The 25,965-nt window shown below is 40.5% G+C and overlaps 2 protein-coding genes across 2 annotated transcripts; one reads left to right on the top strand and one right to left on the bottom strand.

Moving 5' to 3' along the window:
- Positions 1–64: 64 nt before the first annotated feature.
- On the top strand, positions 65–7,300 carry LOC134631730 (solute carrier family 46 member 2). The gene is made up of 7 exons (XM_063480287.2): positions 65–502; positions 1,513–1,683; positions 2,251–2,463; positions 2,891–3,062; positions 5,071–5,154; positions 7,014–7,170; positions 7,252–7,300. Exons 1-7 carry the CDS (start codon positions 65–67, stop codon positions 7,298–7,300), a joined length of 1,284 nt encoding a protein of 427 aa, XP_063336357.2.
- A 2,564-nt stretch (positions 7,301–9,864) lies between these two features.
- snx30 (sorting nexin family member 30) lies at positions 9,865–25,140 on the bottom strand. Its single transcript, XM_063478783.1, has 9 exons — positions 24,840–25,140; positions 21,035–21,250; positions 19,417–19,527; positions 19,142–19,300; positions 18,577–18,766; positions 17,038–17,237; positions 15,107–15,196; positions 14,619–14,771; positions 9,865–13,576 (listed from the first exon to the last, which is right to left on the bottom strand). Exons 1-9 carry the CDS (start codon positions 24,972–24,974, stop codon positions 13,499–13,501), a joined length of 1,332 nt encoding a protein of 443 aa, XP_063334853.1. The 5' UTR covers positions 24,975–25,140; the 3' UTR covers positions 9,865–13,498.
- Positions 25,141–25,965: the final 825 nt, after the last annotated feature.

Below are 25,965 nucleotides of genomic sequence, written 5' to 3'. Positions count from 1 at the left end.
TTTTTACAAAGTTACAACGATCCAGATCATGGTGGTACCGAACTTGTGTCAAGCAGCCTTCGCGATGCTTCGGCAGATCGAGCCGATCATCGTGCTCGAGCAGCTGGGCAGCACTCTCTTTGATACCGCGCTGCAGATGGTGGTCAGGGACCGCTGTGCCAACGCTACCGACCCGGGCCACTCCAGTGAGGATGCCCAGCAGAAAGCCATGACCGACTTCTACATGATCAACAACCTCATTATCCAGCTGACTCCCATCTTTCCTGCGCTGTTCCTGGCAAGACTGAGCGACCGCGGCCGGAGGAAAGCCCCCATCGTGTCCCCCCTCACCGGCTACCTGTTGTCTAGGCTCATCCTGCTCCTGGTAGTCGTTCTAAAACTGCCGCTGCAGGTGATGTTCGCGGCGGGGACTCTCCTCGGGCTCTCCGGCGGGTTCACCGCATATTGGCCCGGTGTAATGACTCTAGCTTCGCTCGGCTCCACGGCGGCCGACCGCTCCAAGGTGAGTTACAGGCGTGCTGCAGCTGCAAAGCCGTGGAAGGAGCGCCGAGAGGAGCCTCAAAATAACTTACTTTCAGTAACAAAACTTTGTGTTCGGCTGTAAAACTGATGATAATGTGCAAAAACTAAGAATTACAAGGATCTAAACGAATGAGTTGGGCCATTAAAGAAGACCTTTTCTCTCTCTCTCTCTCTCTCTCTCTCTCTCTCTTTTTTTTTGTTACCAGATTTTTCAGTCTTTCGCTATTATTTTTTTCAGGGATTTCCCTTATTCAAAAATGGCCTTTAGGTTTTATTGCTCATGTGAGCACAATTAGTCGATATACGAGTCTGCGTCACCTCTTTTAACTAAAATCCATGCAATGCAGATGTTGTACCTAAAAGAAACACAATAAAACTCAAATATATATTCAGTGAACTTAAAAAAAGTAAGCTTAAACTTTTAACATAAAGCCATAAACACTTTCCCCCTCTTAGTCTGAGAGTAATGTGCTTCAGGAAGCACGTTATATGCACACAGGCGGTCAAAAAGAAAATTACATTTAATTACCAAATCACCCAGGGGTTAGCCCCCTCTGCTGTGGAGCCAGCTCCCAGTCTGGATTCCCTCTCTACTTTTAAGATTAAACTTAAGACTTTCCTTTTTGATAAAGCATGGTGATAGTTCTAGATCAGGTGACCCTGAATCCTTCCTTAGTTGTGCTGCAATAGGCCTAGAAAGCTGGGAGCTTCCCATGATGCACTGTTTCATCTTCACTCCCTGTGTTAATACACCAATCTGCATGTAGTCATTAGTTAATATTAAGTTATTATTACTACTCTTGCTCTCTTCCACAGTGTTTCTTTGTCCTGTTTCCCTCCCTTCACCCCCAAACCCGTTGTGACAGATGGCTTTTACTCCCTGATTCAGCTGAATTGAACTGAAAAAACAAACAAACAAAACAAACAAAAGCAAAACGGTTTACTTTAACTGATTTATATTAAAAGAAATAACCCTGTGCCCCCTTGCAGGTGTTGATGAGGGTGGAGTTCATGTATGGGTTAGCAGGTGTGGTGGGCAGCCTCGCTTCTGGCCATCTGTTCCACCTGTACAGCTCCAGTTTGGGACATGGGACCATCCTGCTTATCATCAGCACACTGCTGCATCTGCTCTGCCTCTTACACTCCATATTCCTGCTGCAGGTCAGTGTGTGCATGTGAGAGGGTTCAGAGGGAGCGGGGGTCCAGTGTAGCCATGTGTTTTTTGTGTATTTCTAATCAGATTGTTTATTTTTATTCTTGGACTCTATTAGAGCAGCTTTGCATGATTCACAGTACATTTTATAATGGCCCTTCATCCACTTTGCTTCTAGCTCCTCCCCCCTTAAAGGCAAGTTTTTTCTGATTAGCTGCCCCTTCAAAACAAAAGGGCTCTGAACTCCAGGTAGAGATAACCACATTCAGAGGATCTGATCCTACTGACATCATACAGAGCCAAAAGTAGAAAAAAAAACTTTTTTCTTTTTGGTGACCTCACCATGGCCTAAAAGTACATCTATGACATAAAATAAAGAACAGCAAGCTAAATTGTCGATCATTAAACATATGTGTACCGCTGTAATAATAATGTAAATAATTACATTAATCTGTAATTATGTGTCTTATAACTAGAACCATCTTTATTCATGTTCTGCCTTCAGTTTTAGCCACACGTGCTCGCTCTACCACCTCGCCGAGCTCATATACCACGCATGTCCGTCTTTATTAAAGGTGAAAGGTGTAAGCGACGGAGAGCTGGAGGAGAACCGCCACCTCCTGCTACGCGCCTCCACTAACTCTGTCGAGGCTCCTGTTGAGATAAACAGAGTGAATGTGGCTCTGCTGTTTGTGGCTGCCATCCTGTACGACTTTGCAGTGGGCGGAGCCATTGAAGTACTGGGCGCCTTTGTGATGAAAGCACCACTCAGCTGGAACGCCACTCTAGTAAGTTTTTTACCCCATTTTTGTGATTTGATACAAAAAAGATGAGATAAAAGTAAAACTGCTAGTTTTAACTCTATTTTAAGCAGACGGGACAATTCTGAATATTAGTGTCTAAGCTTAGCCACCGGTTGGCTTGTGATTGGTATGTTGTTAGCTAATGAGCACACCCTTGTTCAGCCTCCTTTCTGACTGTATTCTGAACAGACTGAGGGAGCTGAGGCGTGTTTTCCCACAAATGTCTATGCAGCCAGGACTGTTTCTGCAACCAGAGGAGTCGCCCCCTGCTGGTTATTAAAAATAATGCAGATTTAAGGCACTTAAGCATTAATGCCATCTGTTCTAGTTGCATAGTCTGTTTATTATTACCGCTCTATCGCTGAACATCAATCCCTTCTTTTTTTTCTCATTTCTTTTCCTCTTTCTTCAGGTGGGGTACGGGAATGCAGCAGGCTGTGTGATCTTCCTCACCAGTTACATAGGTGTCATCGGGTTTCGACGCTGCTGCAGCGACACCTCGCTGATTCTGATCGGCATGGTGTCCTTCGCTGTCGGGATTTACTTCATGTCCTTTGTAACGACGACCCTCACTTTCTACCTCGGTAAGAACAAACATGTTACACGGATTTTATAGTAAATTTGCAGCTAATAGAGACACTTCATCCAGAAGATTTGAGGCGGGTTTAGAGCTCATGCCACGCGCACAGGCCACATCCTTTACTTCAGTTTCTCCTATGACCTTTAAACAGAGTAAATAGGCCCCCAGTTTAGCGCCCCTGGCTGATCAGGCTCAGTGCAAGCCTAACCTAGGACCCTTTGCTGTGTGTTTTCCCCCACTTTCCAGTATTCTTCTCAGTCATGTCAAATAAAGATGAAAAGCTGCCCTAAAACAATGTGTTTTTAAGTGAGAAAATTAAAAAAATGAGATGCTGAAAGCAACAAAGGCCCAGTTATGTGACTGCTCTTAACCTGTTCTTCATGTGACACTTGGTATTGTCTAAAAAACAGGTCAGGTTTAGTTCCCAGAAGAGCTGCGTGTTCAGATTCCAATCGTTACTTTTATTTTTACTTTGCCAAGTGGTTCGCAGAGCAAACAGCAAATGGGAAAAAAATGGGTGTTTATGCTTTGATGGATTAGAAAGTTTGACTCAGCAAGTAAAAGAAGTTTGTGTGCTAAAATTCAAGCTGTTTATTCGAGTTTACGTCAGACCTAAAACATCACCATGAATCATAAAAAAGTAGGAACCAAAACAAGGAACTAGGAGTGATTATAAGCCATAAACACTTTTTCCCCTCAGTCTTAGAGTGCTGTGCTACAGGAAGCATGTTATATGCACACAGGCAGTCAACAAGAACATTACATTTAATTACCAAATCACCCAGGAGTTAGTTTCAACCAGTTAAGTTTGATAAAGTTTATTTAACCCTTTCATGCATGAATTATGACAACCTCAATCAGGATTTTTTTCTTAAGTATTTTTATTCATCTTTAGGCATGAAAAAAAGATTTTTGAACTTCATTTTTTTAAACATGTACTTTGCAAAGAGTTTTTTACATATCCACTTAGTCCACTGGCTGGCCAGTGGGTGGCAGGGTATGGAGTCACACATCAGTGTCCAATGTGGTGGTTTATGTGCAAATATGTTATCAACACTGACACAAATACAAGACAACAGCATTTGAATAGCTGTCCACTGTAGTGACCACAATAAGAGAGGGTTAAATGATCTGCATTCTTACTGAAGGCTAAGACATTCAGTACTGAATGTGTACACCCAGCAAACAGCTAACTCAGCTAAAGCTCGCGGATAAACATGTGGAAATGTAAAAAGGGACATTTCTCAGCAGTTGTGGTCTGGTCTATTTTCTGGCTATAAACAAATGAGATACTGTGTCGTAATTATTGTTTGGGGGGGATTGGCACCACTAGGATGTTTTTTATTTGCTATTTATCACACTTAACTTCTGAACTTGGACAATATATATATATATATATATATATATATATATATATATATATATATATATATATATATATACATGTATATATATATATATATATATATCTGTGTGTGTGTGTGTGTGTGTACATAGACTAAAATAGACTAAAAATCCTTAGTTTCAGTATTTCTTAGTCAGGTAAAAACTTGTACTACAAACTGCCTGATGAGGCATTGATGGACATGGTCATTGAGACTTGGAATGTTTACGAAACCGGGAGTTGACCACTTTAAAAAGTTGTGTTTTTATTCTGATACATGTGCTGATTTTTCTAAATCTTACCTCTGACATATGCTTTGTATGTTCATATCTCAATAACTATATCTCAGTTCTCAGACCACCAGCTGGCAGTTATTCAGCAGGGAGATATTTGGTGGGTCAATGCTGCCTGTGAAGGCGTGACCTGTTTCCCTCAAAGGATTTAGCCTCTGAATTGGGACGTTGTTTTAAAGCAAGGACTGCCGGATTAAAAATTAAACTTGTTTAAACACCAGGTGCGACCATTCGTACCCAGAATGGGCAGCAGTAGCTGCATAGCTGTGGTCGGGTTTGGCGGATTTGAAGAATTCATTATGATACAAAATGTTAATCATGAACTTTTTCTGCAGCTCGTGCACTCACCCTGTTTGCTCTCATCCCGATGACCACAATCAGATCTCTGCTCTCACAGCAGGTCCCAGCTTCTTCATGTGGTGAGTACACAGGAAAGATTTTTGAGCACTTGACACACACTTTGTATTTCATCTTAATCTGACTTTAAAAAAGTGAGAATATTGGAGGCTGTCATTTGAGCACGTGAATGAATGTATAATATTGGTGCCTGAACACAATGGATAAAAACCCAGTCTGGTCATTCATAATAAACTCGACAAATATTTACTGACTGCAGCATAAAAATCAATGATGGCTTCAGAGTTCGAAGAGCAGAGCAGGTTGAGAATAGGCTGGAGTGATCTGTGGTTGCATTAAAGCAACGACAACATGACTTTTCCTGCAAGTTGTGTTTGCTGTCTGAAGGTTATTGATACGTTAGAGGGGGGGAAAAAGACTCACCAGTCCTGTTTATTTTTAATGCTCGTGAGAAAATACTGTGTCAGCAAAGCATTGTCGTTATAGGCTGCTGTGCCACCAGTTTCATGACTCTTAAACAGGTTTGTCAACTCTGACGCATTAAAGTTCATGTCACATGCGTTACACTGCCCCATGAAAGAGCGAGGCCCAAACAACTTACTAATTAATGAAAAGACCATGTATGATTTAAGCTTTTTTAGTATTAGCTGTCACATTTTTCCACTTTTCAGCATAAGCAAGAAGATTTTATAAGCCAGATGTTAGCAGGAGCTGTTTCTTGTTCCAGCTGTGGTTTTTTTTTTTTTTTTTACTGCTTTATAGGATTCAGATGTGCACGCAGGTGGCACAACGCTGAGCACATCATTTATTATTCAGTCATAATGTAATCGCAGAATTTCCCGTATAGCTGTCAGACACGGTTTCTTTTCTTTTTTTTTAATTTAGCACATAGTCACATGATCCTCCATAAGGAAGCACTTGGTGAGAGTGGTAAGGAAGAACTGCCTTTTAACAGGAAGAAACTCAGGGAGGGGCAGCCATCTGCCATGACAGGTTGAGGGATGGAGCATCATCCCTCAATTAGTGGAGAATAGAAGGATTGCTTTGTGAATCATGTGAAGCCTCGCAGCAGTCTGAGCTTATAGCAGCATCACTAAAGCGGATCCAGCTCTAAGTATAAGCTTTTTCAAAACAAAAACAAAAGAAGGTTTGAAGCCTAATTTTAAAACTATACTCTCCTGAAGCCAAACTGGGAGCTGGTTCCACAGGAGAGAGGCCTGATAGCTGAGGGCTCTGCCTCCCATTTTACTTTTAGTATATCTAGGAACCACAAGTGCAGCCTGATTGCGAAGTGCTCTTCTTCAATAATATGATACTGTGAGGTTTATTATACTTTTTAAACATCTTAATAAAGGAAGACCTCAGGTGAAAGGGCCCGATTGGTGGAATGCCACTAGAAACGATTCATTGACTCTGTTTTACTCCCTGATGAAGACCCGTGTGCCGAAACCAGTTGGAGTTTTTAGGTTAAACATAATCTTCCCTGTAAAAATGAAGACATTTTAATTTTATTTTGAAATGTGGTTGCCTTGGAGTCTTGTGATATTTAAGCCTTAAAAAAGCTACCACCATTTTAAGTCTTGTGTTTCAGTGAGAGGATCCGTGCATAAGCAAATCCTCCATGTGATCCCTTTAAGGCTGGTTCACGATAAACAATGACCTGCATAATATAAGAGCCTGCTCTGCAACTAGCCAGAGAAACAGGCTTCCTCCCTCTCTGTCACACATGAACACACACAGTTTCCAGGTGATTACAGGATCAGATCAATTTACTGCCAGGGCTTTTTCTCCCGTCATCTGCTTGAAACGTCAGAAATGCAAACACACACACACACACAGAGCAGCAATATCTTGTATAGATTAAACAAACAGCAAACTCTTCTCTCTTCATTCCCTTTGTCTTCCATCCCCTTCTCCTCAGGCATGACCCTCACCTTCCTGCAGCTCGCTCTGAAGTTTGCCAGCCTGGCGTACATTCCCGCTTTCACCAAGATCTATCAGGGAACCCTGGACTGGTTCCCAGGCTTTGTGTTCACACTAGCCAGTATTTTCACAGTACTGGGAATGATACCCATCAGGTATGTGTGCAGATCACTTCAGACTAACGTGCCCGCCTTTCAGAGTCACTTTGTCTCATCTCCTCTGTCTACTCCCTCCAGTATCATCGGCTGCAGATCACCTCAGAGGCGGCAGTATGAGAAGATTTAGAGCGGCCGAACCAGTAACATCATCACCAGCAGCAGCAGCAGCGAGTGAGCATTGGTGCAAGGCAGAAGGGAACTGAGACTTGAAACTACTTCCTGTGCTGTTAAAGCAGAAAAAGCATTTCCTATCCTACAGGCTTCCTCAGTTATAAAAGAGGGCAAACAGTATGTTTTTATCTCAAATAGACAACTGCCTCACAAAGACAGGAGCTGCCACGGTAATTTCCACATAGTTTAGGATTTGTCATGGACTGCGTTGGCTGCTTCTGTCAGCAAACTGTTACTCACACTCAGTTTTCAGCCATGGGTCATGTTTTAAACAACTTCGTTAGGAGTTTTGTATCCTGGAGTCCTCTCAGGCTGTTACAGGAACAGAAAGTTTGACACAAGTTGATCTCTGTTATAAATTCACCTGTCTTTACTTAACTGCCTACTGTTTTTGTAGATTCGTAAACTAGAAGCTAGAAGTGGAAGTGTGGTTATAAAATCAGGGTTTTTTTTGGCTGTTACTGTTTCTGTTTCCATATTTAAAGACTTTGCAGTTGTTACTGTACTTGCACAGTAATGTGCACAAACTTAATGAGAGTGCTGCTCTGATGCCAGCTTAGCTGCAGTTTGGGTTTAGGTCAAAGCTACATGAAGTGAATCCAGTTTGAGTCACAGACGGTGTAAACGGTGGACATGGCCACTGTGATGTCTCAAGGTGAAGCCTCGAGGCTCGAGAAACCGCACAGTCATTGGCTAACAGCTTCTGACTGAGTCTAATAAAGAGGATCATTTATGAAATCTGAAACTAGCGACATTTTCTTACATCATCTGTACAAGCCCTAACCCTGCAATGCCATCTGTATTATTTCTCAGACATGAGTGTAATGGCCAGCCCCCTGCTGGCCATTAAACGACAATACAGGTTTCATCAGACGCAGAACCCACGCCCATCTTTTTGTACTGTTTACGGTCTGTGTCCTGTTCACATCACCTTAACTCCTCTAGAGGTTACTGTTTCTGAGATGTGACTTAAACCTGCTGCAAGCCTACGCTGCATTTTACAGAAGCTCGTCTCTGCCAAAAACAGTTTCTGGCATCCAGAAACGGAAAATTAGAGTTACTATCTCCGAAATGTATTAAGTTATTAAGTCAAAATTTTGAGATAACGTGAAACATCGAATGAGCTCTGCCAATCAGGTTTTTTTTTTTTTTTCAGTGGCAGAAACGAGCTTTCAGCCCCAATACCAAACATACCAAACTTTTTCTCTTTTTTTTAAACAGTGTTGTATTAAGCTCCCTGGTATAATAGCTAAGCATTACACCAGTGGCAACGGACTAATTGCATGCACTGCTTTCTAAATCAGCAGGGCTTGCATACACGTCACTACAGATTGGGCAATAAGCCCAAAAAAGTTGAAAGAAAAACATACTTCATAAGTCTGATGCGCACTGTTGCACATTATAAGACTGAAACACGACGTTCAATCTGTAAACCATAGCCAAACATTGCCCAATTTTCTTTAGATTGAACCGATTTTTGCTGCTCAGAGGATATTATTGATTTTTTTAAATATCAAATGTTTTACCACCTATCTGCACCCAGTGGCAAACCAATGTAAATTATTAACAAAACAGTCACTTCTTCATTTCTTTGCTGCCAGAAACACAAAGACAGAAATAAGTTTCACAGGAAGCTAATGCTGCATATTTGATAGATTAATCCTACTGACGCAGTTCATAAGGAAACAAAAGGGAAAATATGTTGTGCCTGAAACATTCAGAGCAACGTTAGCAAACGATCACAAGTGCGTGGACAAGTGTTCTGCGGATGGGAAAAAAACTGCTGGATTCTCCCCCGCTCATGACTCCGTGTATCATCACCATCAGTCAGCTGCTCACAACACATATTTTAGGAAAAGCTTTAGGTTTGGTGTCATTTGACGTTCTCGCACACCGACTACTGGCAGTCTAAGGGATCTTTTTTGACATAACCTTTTGTTTGCTTTTATATATTTTTATTATCCTTACATATTGACCCACTAATGCATTTGATTGTGCTTTATGTTCATCTGTCTAAGTCTGAAGGTACTGGTACAGTTCTGTGCATGAATTTATGGAGAAATTTAAAGCCATATTTTAGTTATTAGTAGACATGTTTGTATAGCTGAAGTAGTGCTTATAGTACTGATTGAAGGAAACCAAATGAAGCTTTTTTTTTTAATAGTTATTTTGCATTTGCACGTTATTGCACTTTTATTTGTTGACGGTGCATAAAAGGGGGCTTCTGCTGAAATTGTTAGTTTAAATGAAATTATTAAACATAAAGAGCAACTTATGTTGGTGTTTGAGGTGCAATGACACTAAATAAAATCATTTTGTTAAATAAACATTATTAAGGCTTGTTGTGATGTTTTTAAATTGTCTGTATGAAAGAATATTTAAATATTCAGAAACACATATCCTTTCTAAACCTCTTCATCCAGAGCATAACTGCAGTATATTTAGTTTTTTGATGAATATATATATATAAATATAAATAAAGGTTACAGAAGCAGAAAAATATCAAATGCATTCATTCTTTTTATTATTGGTCCAATATATCAGAAAAACCCCAATTTGTGTTAAAGATAAATTGCATCAAAAACAACATCAATGTACAAGCTTATTTATAATTACAACAAAATTGTTATTAACATCCAAATGTACAATAAGGGCTCTGAACGTAAACAGCACACAATGAGGAGGAACAGAGGTTTTAAAAAACCAAAACCATAACAGACAAAAAAGTCATCTGAGTTTTAGACTGACTTGGTCACTTTTATTCATTATGTGCTGAAAATCAGATCTTCTCTTCATGTGCGAATCCACGCTGCCGGGACGATGAGAGGAAGAGAGAGGCATTGGGGGCGGAGGATGTTTGGCCTGGAAATATTTGAATGAAAACTCTCCCCTCCAACAGGCTCATAACAGACGTCCCTGTTTGAGGGATTTAACCTGAACCAGCTTCATATACAGCATTTTTTGAATGTGTCTCAACTGACTTTAGACCAGTTTGTTTTCAATTTTTCGGCAAATTAAATTAGAAAGAAATACTATTTTTTTCCCAGCAGATGTTTCTGCCAGGGCCTTGAGCTACATATTTAGTGCAAAACAATTCAGCAGGCACATGTATTATAATAATAATAATAATAATAATAATAATAATAGGGCACTGGCTAATAGAGAACATTGATCACACTAAACAGAGCTATTGTTGGAGGTTTAATGTGCATCAAAAGTAAATCTGTTTTGGTTGTGGCAGGTTTACAATGTTCGTGCATATCTCTAATCCCTTTTAAATCTTTATGCACTCATAAATCCCAAAGATGCCCTCCAGTTTCATAAATGTGTGTCTCACATGTCAATTACTTCATTTACACCAAAGCAATGCTCTACAGATGCACCAGTGCCTAATGATAAGAAATCAAGTAACAACAACAACTCACAATCCTGAGCAGATACCAATGTTATACCTTAAACAGAACAGGAAATTGTGTTTTGTAAGCTTTATTATATTTATTTGTTTTAGTTTTTTTGTAATATTTATGCTACATTTCATCCAGTTACTTCTCAAACTGCACTCAGGGTTCAGAGAGTTTTAGCTACAAGCAAACATCAAGAAGAAACACGTAAGTCGTCTCATTTAATGTTTTTAAACCGATCTGGGGTTTTCTTTAGTATAAACAGATGTATGATCCCTTTAATTGATAAAAGCTGGCACCTGATGTGTTTGTATGAGTACAATCAATGTGGGAGCAGCTACAAATACTGCTCAATAGCACTACTAGTGGACTACTACTAGAACCTAACAGTCAAACTCTAAGGTTTGAGCTATTCAAATGCAATGGGGTTATTATAGGACAACAGTATTAGCAAAAATGATCGTAGTAAATCTTTGGATTTTCCCTTTTAGCCCTGGTGCATCCATAGGCCGCTCCACTGCAGCTGCCTCCATCCATAAAGATAATTTTTCTTCACATTGTTGACTTCTACTAGTTACAGAGTAGCTGCTTCACTCTTTTAAAGCTTAAGGGTAAAATGTGAAAGGCAAAAGTAGATAAGGACAATAAAAAAAGAGAGAGAACAAAATAAACCCAGTTCACTGGCAGCTGCAGACGCCTCGTCAGGATGCTGCAGCGCTTGGATTTGGTTGCATGGAGGCGCAGGCTCAGTAATGTGACAGCTACTTTACTTGATTGTAACAAAATCTGAAAGCAGCTCTAGTCTGGAAATCTTGTCAGTGAAGGAGAAACTCCTAACCAACAGGAGGCCAAAACGTGGTGACTGTGGAAATGTCACATGACTGAGTCTGCCTGGGCGTCATTGGTCAGGTTTTAGCTACTTTCAGAGCAAAAGGAAAGCAGAATAAGCAAGCTGCATCTACTGTCTGTGCTTCAAAACCTTTTTTTCTGGGTTGGCAGTAAATAAGAAAGTTTTAAATAATATGATTGCAGTGAGGGGATGATGAGGCAGATGAGGTCACATCCTCAGACTGCTAACAGAGCTGCACCGCAGCTGTTCAGTACCTCAGTCTCAGCCCGTTTGGTTAAAACAGGCAATTTAAGAATTTAAAGTAATGTGTTGCGTCACTCAGGGTGTCGTTTTTTGTTAGTTTTTTTTTTTTTTGCAATGTCTCACTCTTAACATGACACAGCAGGGATTTTTCCACTAGCTCCAGAGGTTTTAGTTCCTCTGTAAGCCAGCAGCATGACCACACTGACACCTTATATTCAGGATTCATGGCTTTCTTATTTTCCATAAGGGATGGTTATGCATGCTTCAATGCAGGGTTTTATCACTTAGGCAAGGAAATAATAAGTTAATTTAAAAAAAAAAAATCCAATGGTAAAACATTTACGTCTTTAACAAGTTACAGAGCACCACTGGAGTCTTCACCTTATTATTATGAATCAAATGCACCGTTAACATCACCAACTGAGGTAAGTCTTTGCTTAAAGAAGAAGAGGAAGGGTATAAATGGGAATGGTGAGAGAAAGACGATATCAAGAGAACCCAAAAGAGGTAGCTCACTTCTTCACTTCCCCCTCATTTCAAAAGCGTGGGAGAAAACTATTAACAGCTTGGCCACAAGGTGGAGCCGCTGTTCTCTTAAAAACTCCACCTTCCACAAAGTGACCTCTCAGACAAACCTCAGCATTCAGCTCAGACACCCATAGAAGCTTGTTGCCATCACTTAAAACAAACAAACAAACAAACGAAAAACTTTTTGCTACCTGTAACTTAAAAATCTGAGTTATAATCTCAAAATTTCAAGTTATTTTCTCGTAAGTTTGAGTTAGTGAGACCAGAGATTATAGCCCAAAATGTTGATTTATAGATGGCAAGAACTTGTTTTCTTCTGTAGGCACCTTCATCGTCATCGCTGAACACGGTTTATCTCCATTTATCTGTGAGGGTTTGTAGCAAAAAAACAAAACAAAAACCAAGACATACTAAAGTGTCCCTTTGGGAAAACACGCAGAGGTCCCACTTGAACATTTATCACATATCACCTGATTTTTGTGGGTTATTTTTAATAACAGGTGCAGGAACGACAGGGGTGAAGTTTGTGACCTTTGGTAAAAGTATAGAGTAAAAAAAACAAACAAACAAAAAAAAAACAGGTGTGGTGCTTTGAGTACAAGAGAGTAAATTCATGTTCATTCACTGTTGTATTTCCCAGAGGCTTTTACAATCTGGCAGGACAAAAAAAAAGAAAAAAAAAAACATCTTGAGGATGTTTTGAACACATCTGAAACAAACCTAAGATACTTCATAGACCCACACAGCAGCAACACCTTCATGAACAGTTTTCTCAGTATGAAAATGGGAGAGCGTTGAGTAAGAGACTGCGGTTAAATAAATACAAAGCAGCATTGGCAACCGACTGTTAACTCGAAATATGAAGTAGAAAAAGTCAAAAAAAGAAACAAAAACAAAAACTATACATAGTAGGTTTCTCCTCTTTTCCTAGCTGTCCTCGAATGCACCGTATGTTTCCTCCTTAGCGGACCAAAAACTTAGAGGGAGTCGACTCCCCTCATACAATCATCTCACAGGAGAACAGGGGCCCCGAGTCCAGCAGGTAAACCTGCTGCCCTGTTGGTCTTTTTCCGTGGCATGAACGAGAGAGTGTGTGTGGAGAGACGGAGAGAGAGAGAGATAGAGAGATGTTTCAGTTCGTCTCACTCGTTTTGTCTTCAGTCTGTTTGTCCTGGAGGAGAGTTATGAGCGACTCCCACGCTGCCTGGCACTGCGCAGGGCGGAGAAGGACGAAGAGTCGGCCGATGTGGGGAAAGAATGAGGTAAAAGGGAAAGATTGGAATTATTTAGAGGAATTCTGAGGCTGCTCTGAGAGATTTATGTTTGTAAAAGTGATGTTTTCACAGTGTGAGCTCAGAAATCTGTACAGTGATTCCACACATCTGCCACAGAGGCTGCTGAGGATCTACCAGATAATAAAGGAGTCAGATGGCTGTACCACTCACACATGAGTACAAAACATTCAGTCTCTACGGGCTAATGAGCGAATGCACTTAAACAGTTTCAGAGAAATTTCAGGGAGGATAAGGGTAACAAACTAAATACAGAAGTCTGACATTTTTATGCATTAAAAAATAAACATACACAAGATCATGAGATCATGAGAAGAACAAATAAACAACCTTTGTAATTAAAGTACATGAAAGAAACAAGATGAAGTCTTTCACACCTTTCCTAAGCCTCATGACATCCTACAGTTGTAGTCAAGAAAACAGGGTAGGAGGTAATTATGTGGACTATCTGACTGCATGCCTGCTCACCCTAAGCATGTGCGTTTTCCACGTAGAGAAAACCAAAAACAAGGTGAGAGTTGTGCGTAATCAGTGCAACGACGGCAACCAAGAGTTAAAGTTCATTTATAGTAATACTGAGTTGTGCTCGCATCATTAAATAATATTTCTCTAGTCTACATAAACTTTTTTTTTAAACTCAAATAATAAGAAACTGAAAAAATGAACCTGTTTTTTATATCTTAAATTAAGTGCAAACTCCATATGCATAAATAGATGGGATCACTTTGGAGAGAGGTTAGTGTTTTTATTCTTTTCATCTGTTGACCCTTTTTTCCCCCCAGACTGCTGCACATCATTTAGCGTCTCCCTAACTGCTCCACTCTGTTTTCAGTCTTTATGCCACTATAAAACTGGAAACACTGGTATCAGTGGGAGTGTCTCCGGTGACCTTTAAGAACAGCTCATGTGCTGCCTGAGGCTAAAAGCTGGAGTGTTTTTACAGAAATTACACAGGCGTACCTTTTCATAATAGGTGACGTTTTTGTCGGCCATGCCGGTGAGAAGCTGCTTGAAGTCTTGTCTCTTGTTGCTCTGCCAGCGCTCCCAGTCTGCCTTCAGGTCAGCGTTGAAACACTCCATTTTGTCCTGGCATTTCTCTACCTCCGCTGGTATCTGGTATAACACAGACAACATCAGCTACAGGAGCCATAGGGGACATAATACAGGACTAATTTACAGGACAAGAATCACAGGGGGGCGAGTGGTGCAGGAGTGTTGGTGGGGATGGGGTGTGTATTAAATCCGGTGATGTTTGTATGGGCAAAAGATAAAAATAAATACCTTTATTTAACATCTGATAAATCTAATCTGGTCACTTGAAGAATGATCTCTTAACTTGTAATTTATTAAGTTTTCAATTCTAAGAATGCCAGTGAAAAGTAAAGACGCTCCCAGAAGTGACAAATGCAGAAACGGCAGATTCAGATGAAAGGAAGGGGAAGGCTCACGGGCGTTCTGTCCTCTTGTTTGCGCAATACGGCTGCTTCTAGACGGCCTTCGTACTCCGCTTGGCTCTGGTCTCGCTTCCTTAAAACATTCTGTAAACAGACAGAGAAGGTCATACGTTTTATTTTGCACCCTTAATGTGACACTGTCCGAAGTATTTTATAAGAAAGACAACATGTGCAAACTGTTAAACTGAGACAGAGAAGCTGAATCAGGAGCTTGGCGAGGACAGGACATGACAAATGCAGAATCTCACACCATACTTCCTCTATTCAGGTTCAAAGGTGATGAAAGCAGTCGGTGCTCGACTGTGTGCAGGCAGAAGGACTCGCACTTTATGCTGTTCTGGGTAAATTTCTGTCCCCGTGTATTTTCCTTATGTTCTCCGCTATAAATAAATGAAACTAATCCATGGTTAAACATTACACATTTTTAAGCTTGTGCCTGCAAACCGAGCAGAACTGCCTTTTCCACTCTTTTCCATCCAAAACCTATAAATGTGTTTACAGTGGAAAACTTCAGTAGAACTTTCCTCTGCTAATTTTAGCTCACTAAACCAGACATTTTTTTTTCTTTTTAATTTGGAAAGAAACAGGCAAAAATATTTTAATTTCACATAACAGTTTGCGTCTTTTTGTCACTTTTTTCCTTTATATTTTTGCACATTAAGGTTTGAGACAATGACACGGTTTTTGTAGTTTTGCCTCTCTCTGCCTGCACAGTCGAGATGTGGTTGAAATGTAGATGTTCTGCTTTAATTCTGGTTTAACAAAATAACTGTTGAGGAATATTGCTATGTTTATACACAGACCCCACATCTCCACAGGCTCAAAACTAACTGGACAAGCTAACATCATTTTATGAGGATTGTTATGAAACCCTTTTGCAGTCAATGACCACCCAAAGTGTAGTGGTCATCACAAAAAGCTGTGTTTTCCTTCCAGGCCTTTATTTTATCCTTCAGTGGGTTTTTTGCCTTCAGTAACTGAAAAGCACGCTCTGGAGTGACATCAGGTTGACTTTTAAAAACATTCCCTTTCTTTGCCTTGAGAAACCTCTGGTTGTTTTGCTTTGCGTCATTATCCATTTGTACTGTTAAACACTGTCTGATCAGTTTTGACCCATTTTGCTGAGTGTACGGCCCTGTATGACTCCCAATTCACCCTGCTCTTCTATCAGCAGTCAGATCATCAATAAACATTAGTGCCCTGGTTTCACAGGCAGCCATAACAGATGATGTTGTATGCTCCAGGTCAGGAGCTGTTTTTGTTTCACTTCCCATCATTCCATCATTCTGGTAAAAGGTTCATCTATGCAAAGAATTTTTTTGGCCAATACTAATCTGGTCCTCGTGCTCCAGAGTGTAACCAGTGGTTTGCGTCTTGTTGTAAACCCTCTTTATTTACACTCATGAAGGCATCTCTTGATTTTAGACCTTGACAATGATGTACGCACCATCTCAAGAGTGTTCTTGGCTTAGTTAGATGTTGTGAAGGGAGGTTTTCTTGGCCATGGAAATAATTCTGTCATCATTGACTTTAGTTGTTTTCTGTGCTCTTTCGGGTCTTTTGGTTTTGATGAGCTTGCCAGGGCTTTCATTCTTTTCAAGCAAGTTAAGCAACTCTCTCGCTTTGCCTTTTCAGCCTAACAATCGCTTTTTTCACTTGCATATCTCTTTGGACTTCATATTGATCTTTTATCTGTCATGAAATAACAAGAGAACAGGCCTCATCTGGCCATGAATGTTATCATCAGCCAATTAATTACAATGAGTTAGTATTAAAATGTCAAAAAATTCTAAACAGTTAACGCTAAATTTTTGTTTAACCTACATCCGGGGACTAATTAGCAGAAATTAGAACACTTTATCTTGTTCCGTTTTCTTGACACATCAAGCAGACGTTACACGTTTTTAGCGCCTCCAACTCCCTACCTTCATTGATTCGATGTAGAGAATGTATTCTCTGAGCACGGGTAGAAAGTCCTGGCCCATGTTCTCGCTCATGTCCTCCAGCGCTCCGCAGCACGTCGTCACACAGCCAGCCACGCCCTCCAGAGGGCGCTGCAGCTCCTCCTCTGACCCCGCCCAACTGGCATAGACTGTACCATACTCACGTAGCTCAGTTAGATACTCTAGTTGAGAGATGGGGTGAAAAAGTTGGTTAGGTCAGATCTGACTTCTTAAAGTCAGAGTTACTGCAGAGTACTAGTGCTGGGAAATAAATCACAGCAAAGCCACAAGCATAGTTTTTTGGTTTTTGGGTTTTTTTACACTATTGTTTTTAACTTATTTTCTGTACAGCACTTTGGTCCTGTGCTGGGTATTTTAAAGTGCTTTATAAACAAAATTGGATTGGATTGGATTACACTCCATCACCTCACAGGTCTTTATTATTTACAGTCACCAGTTTCCATCTTATCTCCTCTAACAAGGCCGCCGCGGACAGCCACTGGTCTACAACTTGAACAGATGGTGCTGAGCAGCACTTCACGTGGCTGGTGGCAGTTATTTACACAGTCACTTTTCATGCATGAGTTAGGCCTGCAGTTATCAACCACAAGGCCCAAAGGTCTGCGGATTCCTCTTCAAACAAACACACTCCACAGTCAATACTGCATATCAACTCATCCTAAAACTCATTGCTTGTGTACCCGGTACAGACTGGACGATCGCACATGAAATTCAAACAGCCGATGCTACAAAATGCTCCCAGCAAAATGGCCAAGAAATATAATATAAAGAGCAAGCTCCAGTGCACTATATGCACTCGTTGCTTGCTGGTGCCTAAAATACACATTTGGAAGAAGTAGCCTCGATGAAGTTCATCTGTAACCACAAGCACAGTGGTAAACATACAAATAGCTCCTCTATAGTCACTGAGGCTACGCTGCAAAGAGCACAGTACCATATGAATTTGGCTGCTTCCTGCATGTGCCTAAAATACACGAATGGGGTAAGCAACTCTAGAGAATTTAACTCTTTATCCAGCCATAGTGCTTTATACATCTAAGGGTCAGCATGGAGTTTAATATATTTGGTAAAATAAAAACATCCGATACAAATGAAAGCTTCTCTTTTGGTTTTTAGCTTCTTCTTCTTTTTTTTTTATGATTCAGCATAATTATTTCTCCTTTTGTGGGTTTAATTTAGAATGGAAAAAAATAGATAAACAGTTCACCATAAGTAACAGCAAAGGTGTCGGGGACTTTTGATGATGACACAAGCCTCCTACGCTTCCTACATGAGGTATTTCAGGCATGTCCAGCTAAGAGAAGACCACTGGCCAGCCAGGACACTCTGAATAGGTTATGTCTCCCTGGCTAGCCTACAAACACCTCAGATTATCTCCAGAAAAGCTAGGGCAGGTGACTGATAAGAGGCAGGTAAGGGCATCTGTGCTCAGACTTCTCTGGAAAATAGATGAAGAAGGAAGAATTATCATGCTTAAATAATATTTCCTCAGCCCCTTACCTGATTGCTCTTTGAGGATCCTCTGAGCGATCCGGTCGATGGTTCCCAGTTTCTGGTTAAAGGTGTCTAGGTATTCTCCCATGGCGCAGAACTCAGGAGGTCGCACTCGCAGCTTGTAGCCTCCAGCCACGTTCTTCACAGACTCACCCACTTTGGTCAGCAGGGCCAGACCCTGACGTTTGTTGAGGTCCTGCGAGCAACAGCATGATATTAATATAAATAGGCAGCCACATAAGTTTAAAAAGGTTAGACAGTAAAGAAAATATGATGGTAATCGTGTCTCCTCTCCTCTTCTCAGTGGAGATCGAGTATTGGTGGCGATTAAGACCACTTGAAGGTCTTTCATCTTAAAGAAAGCAATAAAGACTTTGCTTAAAGACATTTTAAGCAAGGAAATTAGAGGTCTGTATTTTGTGGTTTTATATTTTTCTGAAAGCTTACAGCTGAGGTTAAGCTTTTTGAATTTTCATGTATCACGCAACAGCACTCATGATTTTCCTTTCTTTTTGACCTATATTCATATATTAGTGGGACTGCTTTTCTTCATGGGTTACCGCCGTCTCACCTTGGCAGACAGGAAAGCATTTAGATGAGGGTTGAAGGAGAGGACGGGGTGGTCTGCAACTCGTTTCAGGAACTTGTCCAGGGCCTTCATCCTCGTCTCCACAAACTCCTCGGAAAAACGATCGACCACGCCCTTCATCACAAACTTCTCTGGCAACGGCTGGAGATGGGAGGACGACGGCAGAGCGGGGACGAGACGGGAGTGCAAAAGAGAGCGTGAGAGGTTTCTAATTGGCAAGTGGCACAGCTGGTTGCAACAAAGCTCGTGTAACCTACTGGGATGAGGTGGGTCGGCTGGCTGTCCTCCAGCTTGGTCCTCAGCCAGTCAAAGTCCTGATAGCGCCGCCGAACAGAGTACTCTGGCAGGTCAAACTCTATCCGTGTTGTCTGAGGAAGAACACACACAAACATTTCTAAATTAAATTCTTCATATAAAAAAAGGAAGAAAGAGCTAGAAAAATCCAGCATGTGACAAGGTGGTAAAGTCAAACAGGTCCATGAACGCAGCCTTTTGTGGCCGAGTAAACTTTACACCGTTTGTGAGTTATTTTGTAACAGTTTAACTTAATTTAGAAAGAAAGAAATGGGAAAATCATTTAGCATTCACAGTAGGCAGTGCATGCGTACACACACAAAAATGCACTTCCTGTCTCTCTGAACATCAAGGGTCAAAGGTTGCTTGGACATGTCTCCCCACTGAATCGGTTTATGTCATTAAGCTCTGAAGAAAAAAAAAAAAACCAAAAAACAGAGGATCCACTTGCTAAACACAAGTTACAGAATCTCCCTTGCGGAATATCATTTTCCAGGAAAGGTTCATGTATCTGAGACATGATCCAACCCGTTTTATCAGGATACAAGCAAATTCAGGTCTAACCGGTTCATTCCATCTCAAATAAATTATTTAAACATTTTCTGCGCAACCACCTCTGATTTACCTGGCTTACCCTCCTTCTCACGAAACCCGCAAAATAAACTGCACCAGGCAATCTGTCACATAATTGTCCCTTTGTTTCACTGTGGGTTCAGAATTTGGTGTCCATGCCTTTCTAACAATGGACAATGCAATAACAACAGCTTTAAAAACAAAACACTCATATACACATAAAAGTGTAGATTTAACAGGTTTCCCATGGTTTCTGCTCCAGCATTCATTTCTCTCTTTGTCTGGAGGTGGCAACATTCTCTTGCCTGCTGCTGCTCCTGTGACAAAAGGTGGCAACTATAACTAATGTACACTTGTACATCACAGTATTTTTGAGATAAAACATCAGTGTGTCTGTGGCTTTAAACTGGAGGTTAACAACAGCAATCTCTAAAAAACATCTCTTAAAACAGCAGAAATCAAGAGATGTGAAAACTGAATTTAGAAAAAAAAGGGGGCTCAGTGAATAAACAGACAAAATACACCCACTGCAATATATAAGAGTCTATGAGCTGTCACCATGTAACCTTTCACAGCTTCATCAAGAAAAGCCTGTTTCCTATCTACACATCTTAAGTTGTTAAAGTGCTCTGTGGACAAAGCCCATACAAATGTGTCAAGTGTATTTTCCTCTGTTTACATCCTTGTTAGGTAGCTTCCCTACCTGTGCTGCTGCACTGCTACACAATCATAAAAACAATGCACTGCAAGTCAAAAACACCACAGAGTATCTTTAACTTACACCTTCCTCACTGGTATGTTTTTCTAATTAAATATTCATTTTAACACTACAGCACAGGATTTTTCAGAACCTCCAGCAGCTGCATTAAAGCTCTGCGCCACCATTAAATGCAGATGGAAGAAAAAAAAATACAAGAAAACACTAAATAAAAGTTTAATTAAGCAATTATTTTCTATAAAATAAAACAGAGTTTGTTCACATTATCATGACACCAGCCTGTAGCAGACCTTGGTGGAGACTCTGTAAGTGATGTAGGTCTCCATGGTGGAGACGTGTTTCTTTGGGTCGTCGACAGTGACGAAAAGGTCGTGGGTTTCTGTGTCGGCGTAGGGGTCCCGGGCATCTGGGTCCAAGTCATCGTCCAGCTGCAGCCTGTTGAACAGCACGGACGCAGAAGCCGGACTCGGCGTCTCGGCCGGCGTGCCGTTGGTCAGCCCCACTTCCTGCATGTGAACAGATAACCACAACATCATGACACCAAAATACAGATGCTGCACTCTGCAAACAAAGAGTAAAACACAGATCCCGATGCTGCCACTGCAGTTTTTTTCCCTCTCTGTCAATGGCGCTCTTGTTAGGCCCGTGCAAACATCCTACATCTCCTACACCATCCTAACTGAATGATGGATAATGGGAGGGAAATAAATAGCTCTGGCATGAAATACTGAGAATTTTTTATCTTATCTTCAAGTAAATATATAAAAGTCACTACTTTCCAAGGGCCTTACTTAAGAAATAATAGTTTAGAAGACTAACTAATAGGTGCTGCTAACAGTAGAGGTGCAGTCTCAGGAGTGCACTGGGCCGATATCACGCACTGTATGTTGGGAGAAAATTGATCATGAATTATTAAAACTGTGCTGGCATGGAATTGAAGTTGAGAAGATTTTAATGCTGTTCTATTATCTTTTTGTTGAGCACTTTTGGATGCATATTGCACAAAAACTCATGTATTCTTCTATTTTTATTTATTAGTCCTTTATTTATCCAGGTAAAAAATCTAATTGAGATTAAAAATCTCATTTCCAAGAGAGACCTGGCATCATGGCAACAAAAGTCAAAATACATGTACCACATAAGTATATAACACTTAAAACAAATACAATATCCCGCACGAACATGTGAAAAATATACAATAACAGATCAAATTAAGAGCAACATTAAAAACAATCACATTGAGTAAAAGAATTATTCTCTCGTTCATTTAAGATGGACTTAAACTCCCCCAAGGTAACCAATTCTGATTCAGTTCCTTCTGCAGATTATTCCAGGAAGCGTATTTAAAAGCCTTTTTCCCCAATTCTGTTCTGATTCTTGTCTAGAAACATGTAAATAAGGGGTGAAAATATCCAACCAAAAACTGCACAAAGGATCATTTTTGTTAGCAGGAAACAACATAACACAAACAGTTTTATTATGGACTGCTGGAACGAGGACTTTGTAGACTTACGCGTCCATCCAAAAAAAGCAAAACAAAAAAAAGCCATAAAATGCTAATAAGTGGACAACTTTTTGCAGTTTTAAAGGGAAAGTCAGCAGTCTTGACTGTTCAATAATATTATTTTACACAGTGAGGCATATTCAGACTTTCATTTGACAAACATCTTTACATATCAAACATATCTGTTACAAGCTTGACCTGTAACATTTGATTTTCTGTGAACTTCTGGTGACAAATCTCAGCGGTTGTCAGAGTCTTCTATGGAATCACATGAGAAAAGGAACTACTTTCGTTGTGTGAGATGCTCATGTTCAACCACAATTATCTTTTCTTTTAGAAAAAAAAGAAAAAGAGGGTCTGTGCATAAATTTCTACTTCAATCGCTGTCAAAAGAAGTGCTTCCCCTCAGTTTGTCCACACAGTTTCTTCACACTGCTTTCACTCATTGCTGTGCACACAGGAAACACACACACGGGCACTGACGCTGTAAATTCTCTCTTTTTTAAACACTTTGGTGCTAACCTGCTTTGGTGATCACAGTTGGGATAATTGCATTGGGCTGATGATAATAAGCAACAGGAGAGTCCAGTACGCACTGACAGTGAGGAGGAGAATAAGAAAACCGTATGTGTCTAACAGACACGGCAGAGCTGACAGATGTTTGTGACAACCAGTCCCGGCATTGTGGCCAATCAGCAGATATTTAGAGCACAGGTGTTACTAAATACATCAAGTGCCACGACAGCATGTCAGTGAGTCACCAAGCACCGAATGGAATTTAACCCTCACCATCATCAATGTAATATTTCCACCTGAGCTTTTTTTGTTATCACTAAATAACACCAGCTGCTCCTTAAGGACATGTTTGCATATTTTAAACACTTATGGTCACGCCTAAAATATGAACTTGCCAACTTTAAAAAAATTATACATGTTTATGTTAACACAAACTACCTGTGCCTGTTTTTGCAAGTTAAAGCTGCAGCAAGTAGGACCTATGCTGCTGTGATCAGTTGTTTTGCTGTCCCAATGCTTGCAATTGTGGCACTTGTGAACTTGCTAAATTTGCTCATGCAATGGCTTTTTCCAACCGCTTTCCTACTATCTCTCAGACCTCAAAGTGACACAATGTAAATCCTTGCTTTGTCCTATCAACAGCCCAGACCTCGAAATAATCAAATGAACATCAAAATCAGTAATAAAGAAAATGTGCACTTCAAATTTTATGTGACTGATCCAATCTAGCACCACTTTCATACCCCTCCCTAAAGACCAACATGGGCACCAGCCTATTAGATAAATCTGTTGCATCGGTACACACACCGACAGATGCAATTGGGAGCTTTAATCATAAAAGAAAGCCTCCATCTGTCATTATCTTTTTATACATATGATGTGTTATTGCACACCTGCCCACCCTCAAATTTTTTTGCCGTGGATGTTTGTGTATTTTTCAAGATTGGGCGTCCATCTCCCCCACGGACTTTGGGGTCGAACCTTTGACTCATCATATTTGCGGATGTCCACTCTACCTCTCCAGCCACAGTTGCCTAAATCTAATAAATGGCTGAGTGAATTCTACTTCCTTTGCACTTTTTTGCTCTTTGTACTGTTCACCTGATCCGGTCTGAAACAGCCTGTGATTGTCCAAAGTCTTCCATCATTGACCAGAGTTTATGAAGCCTGAAAACAGACAGCAAGGGAGGTGCAGGAGTCCAGTTCCCTTTTGATTAGTTCCCACTCAGACCACTTGAGCTGCAGTATGCTTAAAGGGTTATTGTGGTGTTTGTTTCCTACAGCTTCTTTAAGGAACTAAAAGCACCCTTAGGCATGCAATTTCGGTGTTTAACATTATACACCAGATCCTAAGAAAAATAAGATCTCTTATCTAAATAGAATGATACTAGAGCTGCTCTGAAGCCTGTGGCATTTCCACAGAACTTTGCTAAAATGACTGGACAAATGGTTTGACAGGAACCAGACCCATTTGGCCTGGGTAATCATGTACAAGGAAAAGCCACAACCATAATGATGCCAAGAAGCTTCATACTGGCAGTATTACAGCATCTCCTGTAGGCAATAATTAACCGCAGTATCAAAGTGGTTGCTACAGTTGTTACTACAGTAAACACAGCAGCAGCAGCAGAAGCAGGGAGAATAAAAGCCATGTGATATGCTTGGATGGCCCATCTTTGTTTACTCAGCTCACCGGGGTTGAGATGGATGCCATGCCCACGTACACACATAATCCATCTTAAATAGTGAAAACACAACACTCTCGGTTTTACTTGCGAGTTTGTGTCGATTAATTTGGGCAAGATATCCAAACTAGGTGAATTTGCTGTTTCAGCACTGATTTAGTGGCAGACTCAGAGGGTTCAGCCATGTGCTCTAAAACCTCAAATGCAAACAGAAATGAGTGTTTTCCACAGTTTCCTCTTTAAACTTGCATCGGTTTTCTCCTACTTATTAACAGGGGGGATGATAAACACTGGCGTCAGCCGTAAAACAGTTTAATCAAAGAGGGGTTTTGTTTGGGTAAGCGTCCTCTTTCCATCCCCCACCGTCGGTGAAGCCCCATCAGATCCTACCTTATCCCTTCCACCGCTGACGGTGACATCTGGCCCGGGGGAGAGCGGCTCCTCGGCGGCGGACAGCGGGTGGAGAATCTCCGTGATGGGCTTTTGCCCCGAGCTGGCCAGGCCTCTCGGAGCGCTGATACTCATTGCGTGGAAGGCGGGAAGACGTGGCCGGGTATCTGAGGAGGTAACGGCTGTCCGTTTCTCCGCGGCCGTTACGGTTCTGGAGACAAAAAAGAGGCTTTCCCCTCCCTTCCTCGGTTCAGGGTCTCTTCAGCTGAGATGTTTCACTGGCTGCTTGACCACAACTGTCAGCTGACTCCTACTGCGCAGTTCCGGAAGTTAAACGAGAAGAACCTGGATGTAAACATGTCAGTCACGTGACAAATGACGAGCGAATCGCTGAAGATCGTCTATTAAGAAGATGTACGAACAGATTTGCAAGCAGATTTATATTTTACAGAAATACATCAAGAAACAAAACAGGTTATAGTTTATAAATGGCCCAGAAAAAAAACACAAGAAGCTAAGTCAAAATTTTAAATTATTATATCAAAATTGCAGGTTATTGTCCTCAGATTTCAGGTTATCTCAAATTTTTAAGTTATATGCCTCAGAGTTTTGAGTTATTATGTCAGAATTCCCAGTATGTCTGAAAATTTCAAGTAATGTATCTCAAAATGTCTTGTTCCTATCCCAAATTCTTATTTAAATATAAAGAAATCAATTAGTTGAGTACATATATATATATATATATATATATATATATATATATATATATATATATATATATATATATATATATATATATATATTAAAAAACAAATATCTAAACAAATATCTAAATTTTTATTACTGTTTATCTTAATGATTTTATTTTTTTCTTTTATTTATTTTTTGTTTTACTTTTGTTTTTTAAATTTCTCTATCTTTAGGTCTATTCTTTGGTATAATAAGAAAAAACCTTAGCGTACAACCTCTTGGTCAGTGATGTGTGTTCTTTCCATTCAGTTCAGCCCTTTGATGTTATTTACTTACTTTTATACATCTTGTTATTTTTGTAAATTGTAAATAAGGACCAAGTTTTTTTGGTTGTTTTTTTTTTTTTAATTTCCTGAATAAAGGCAGAGTGGGTCCT

Source organism: Pelmatolapia mariae, linkage group LG7 (genome assembly GCF_036321145.2).
Source record: "Pelmatolapia mariae isolate MD_Pm_ZW linkage group LG7, Pm_UMD_F_2, whole genome shotgun sequence".
NCBI classification, from domain to species: Eukaryota; Metazoa; Chordata; class Actinopteri; order Cichliformes; family Cichlidae; genus Pelmatolapia; species Pelmatolapia mariae.
This window is presented reverse-complemented; position numbering and strand designations above follow the sequence as displayed.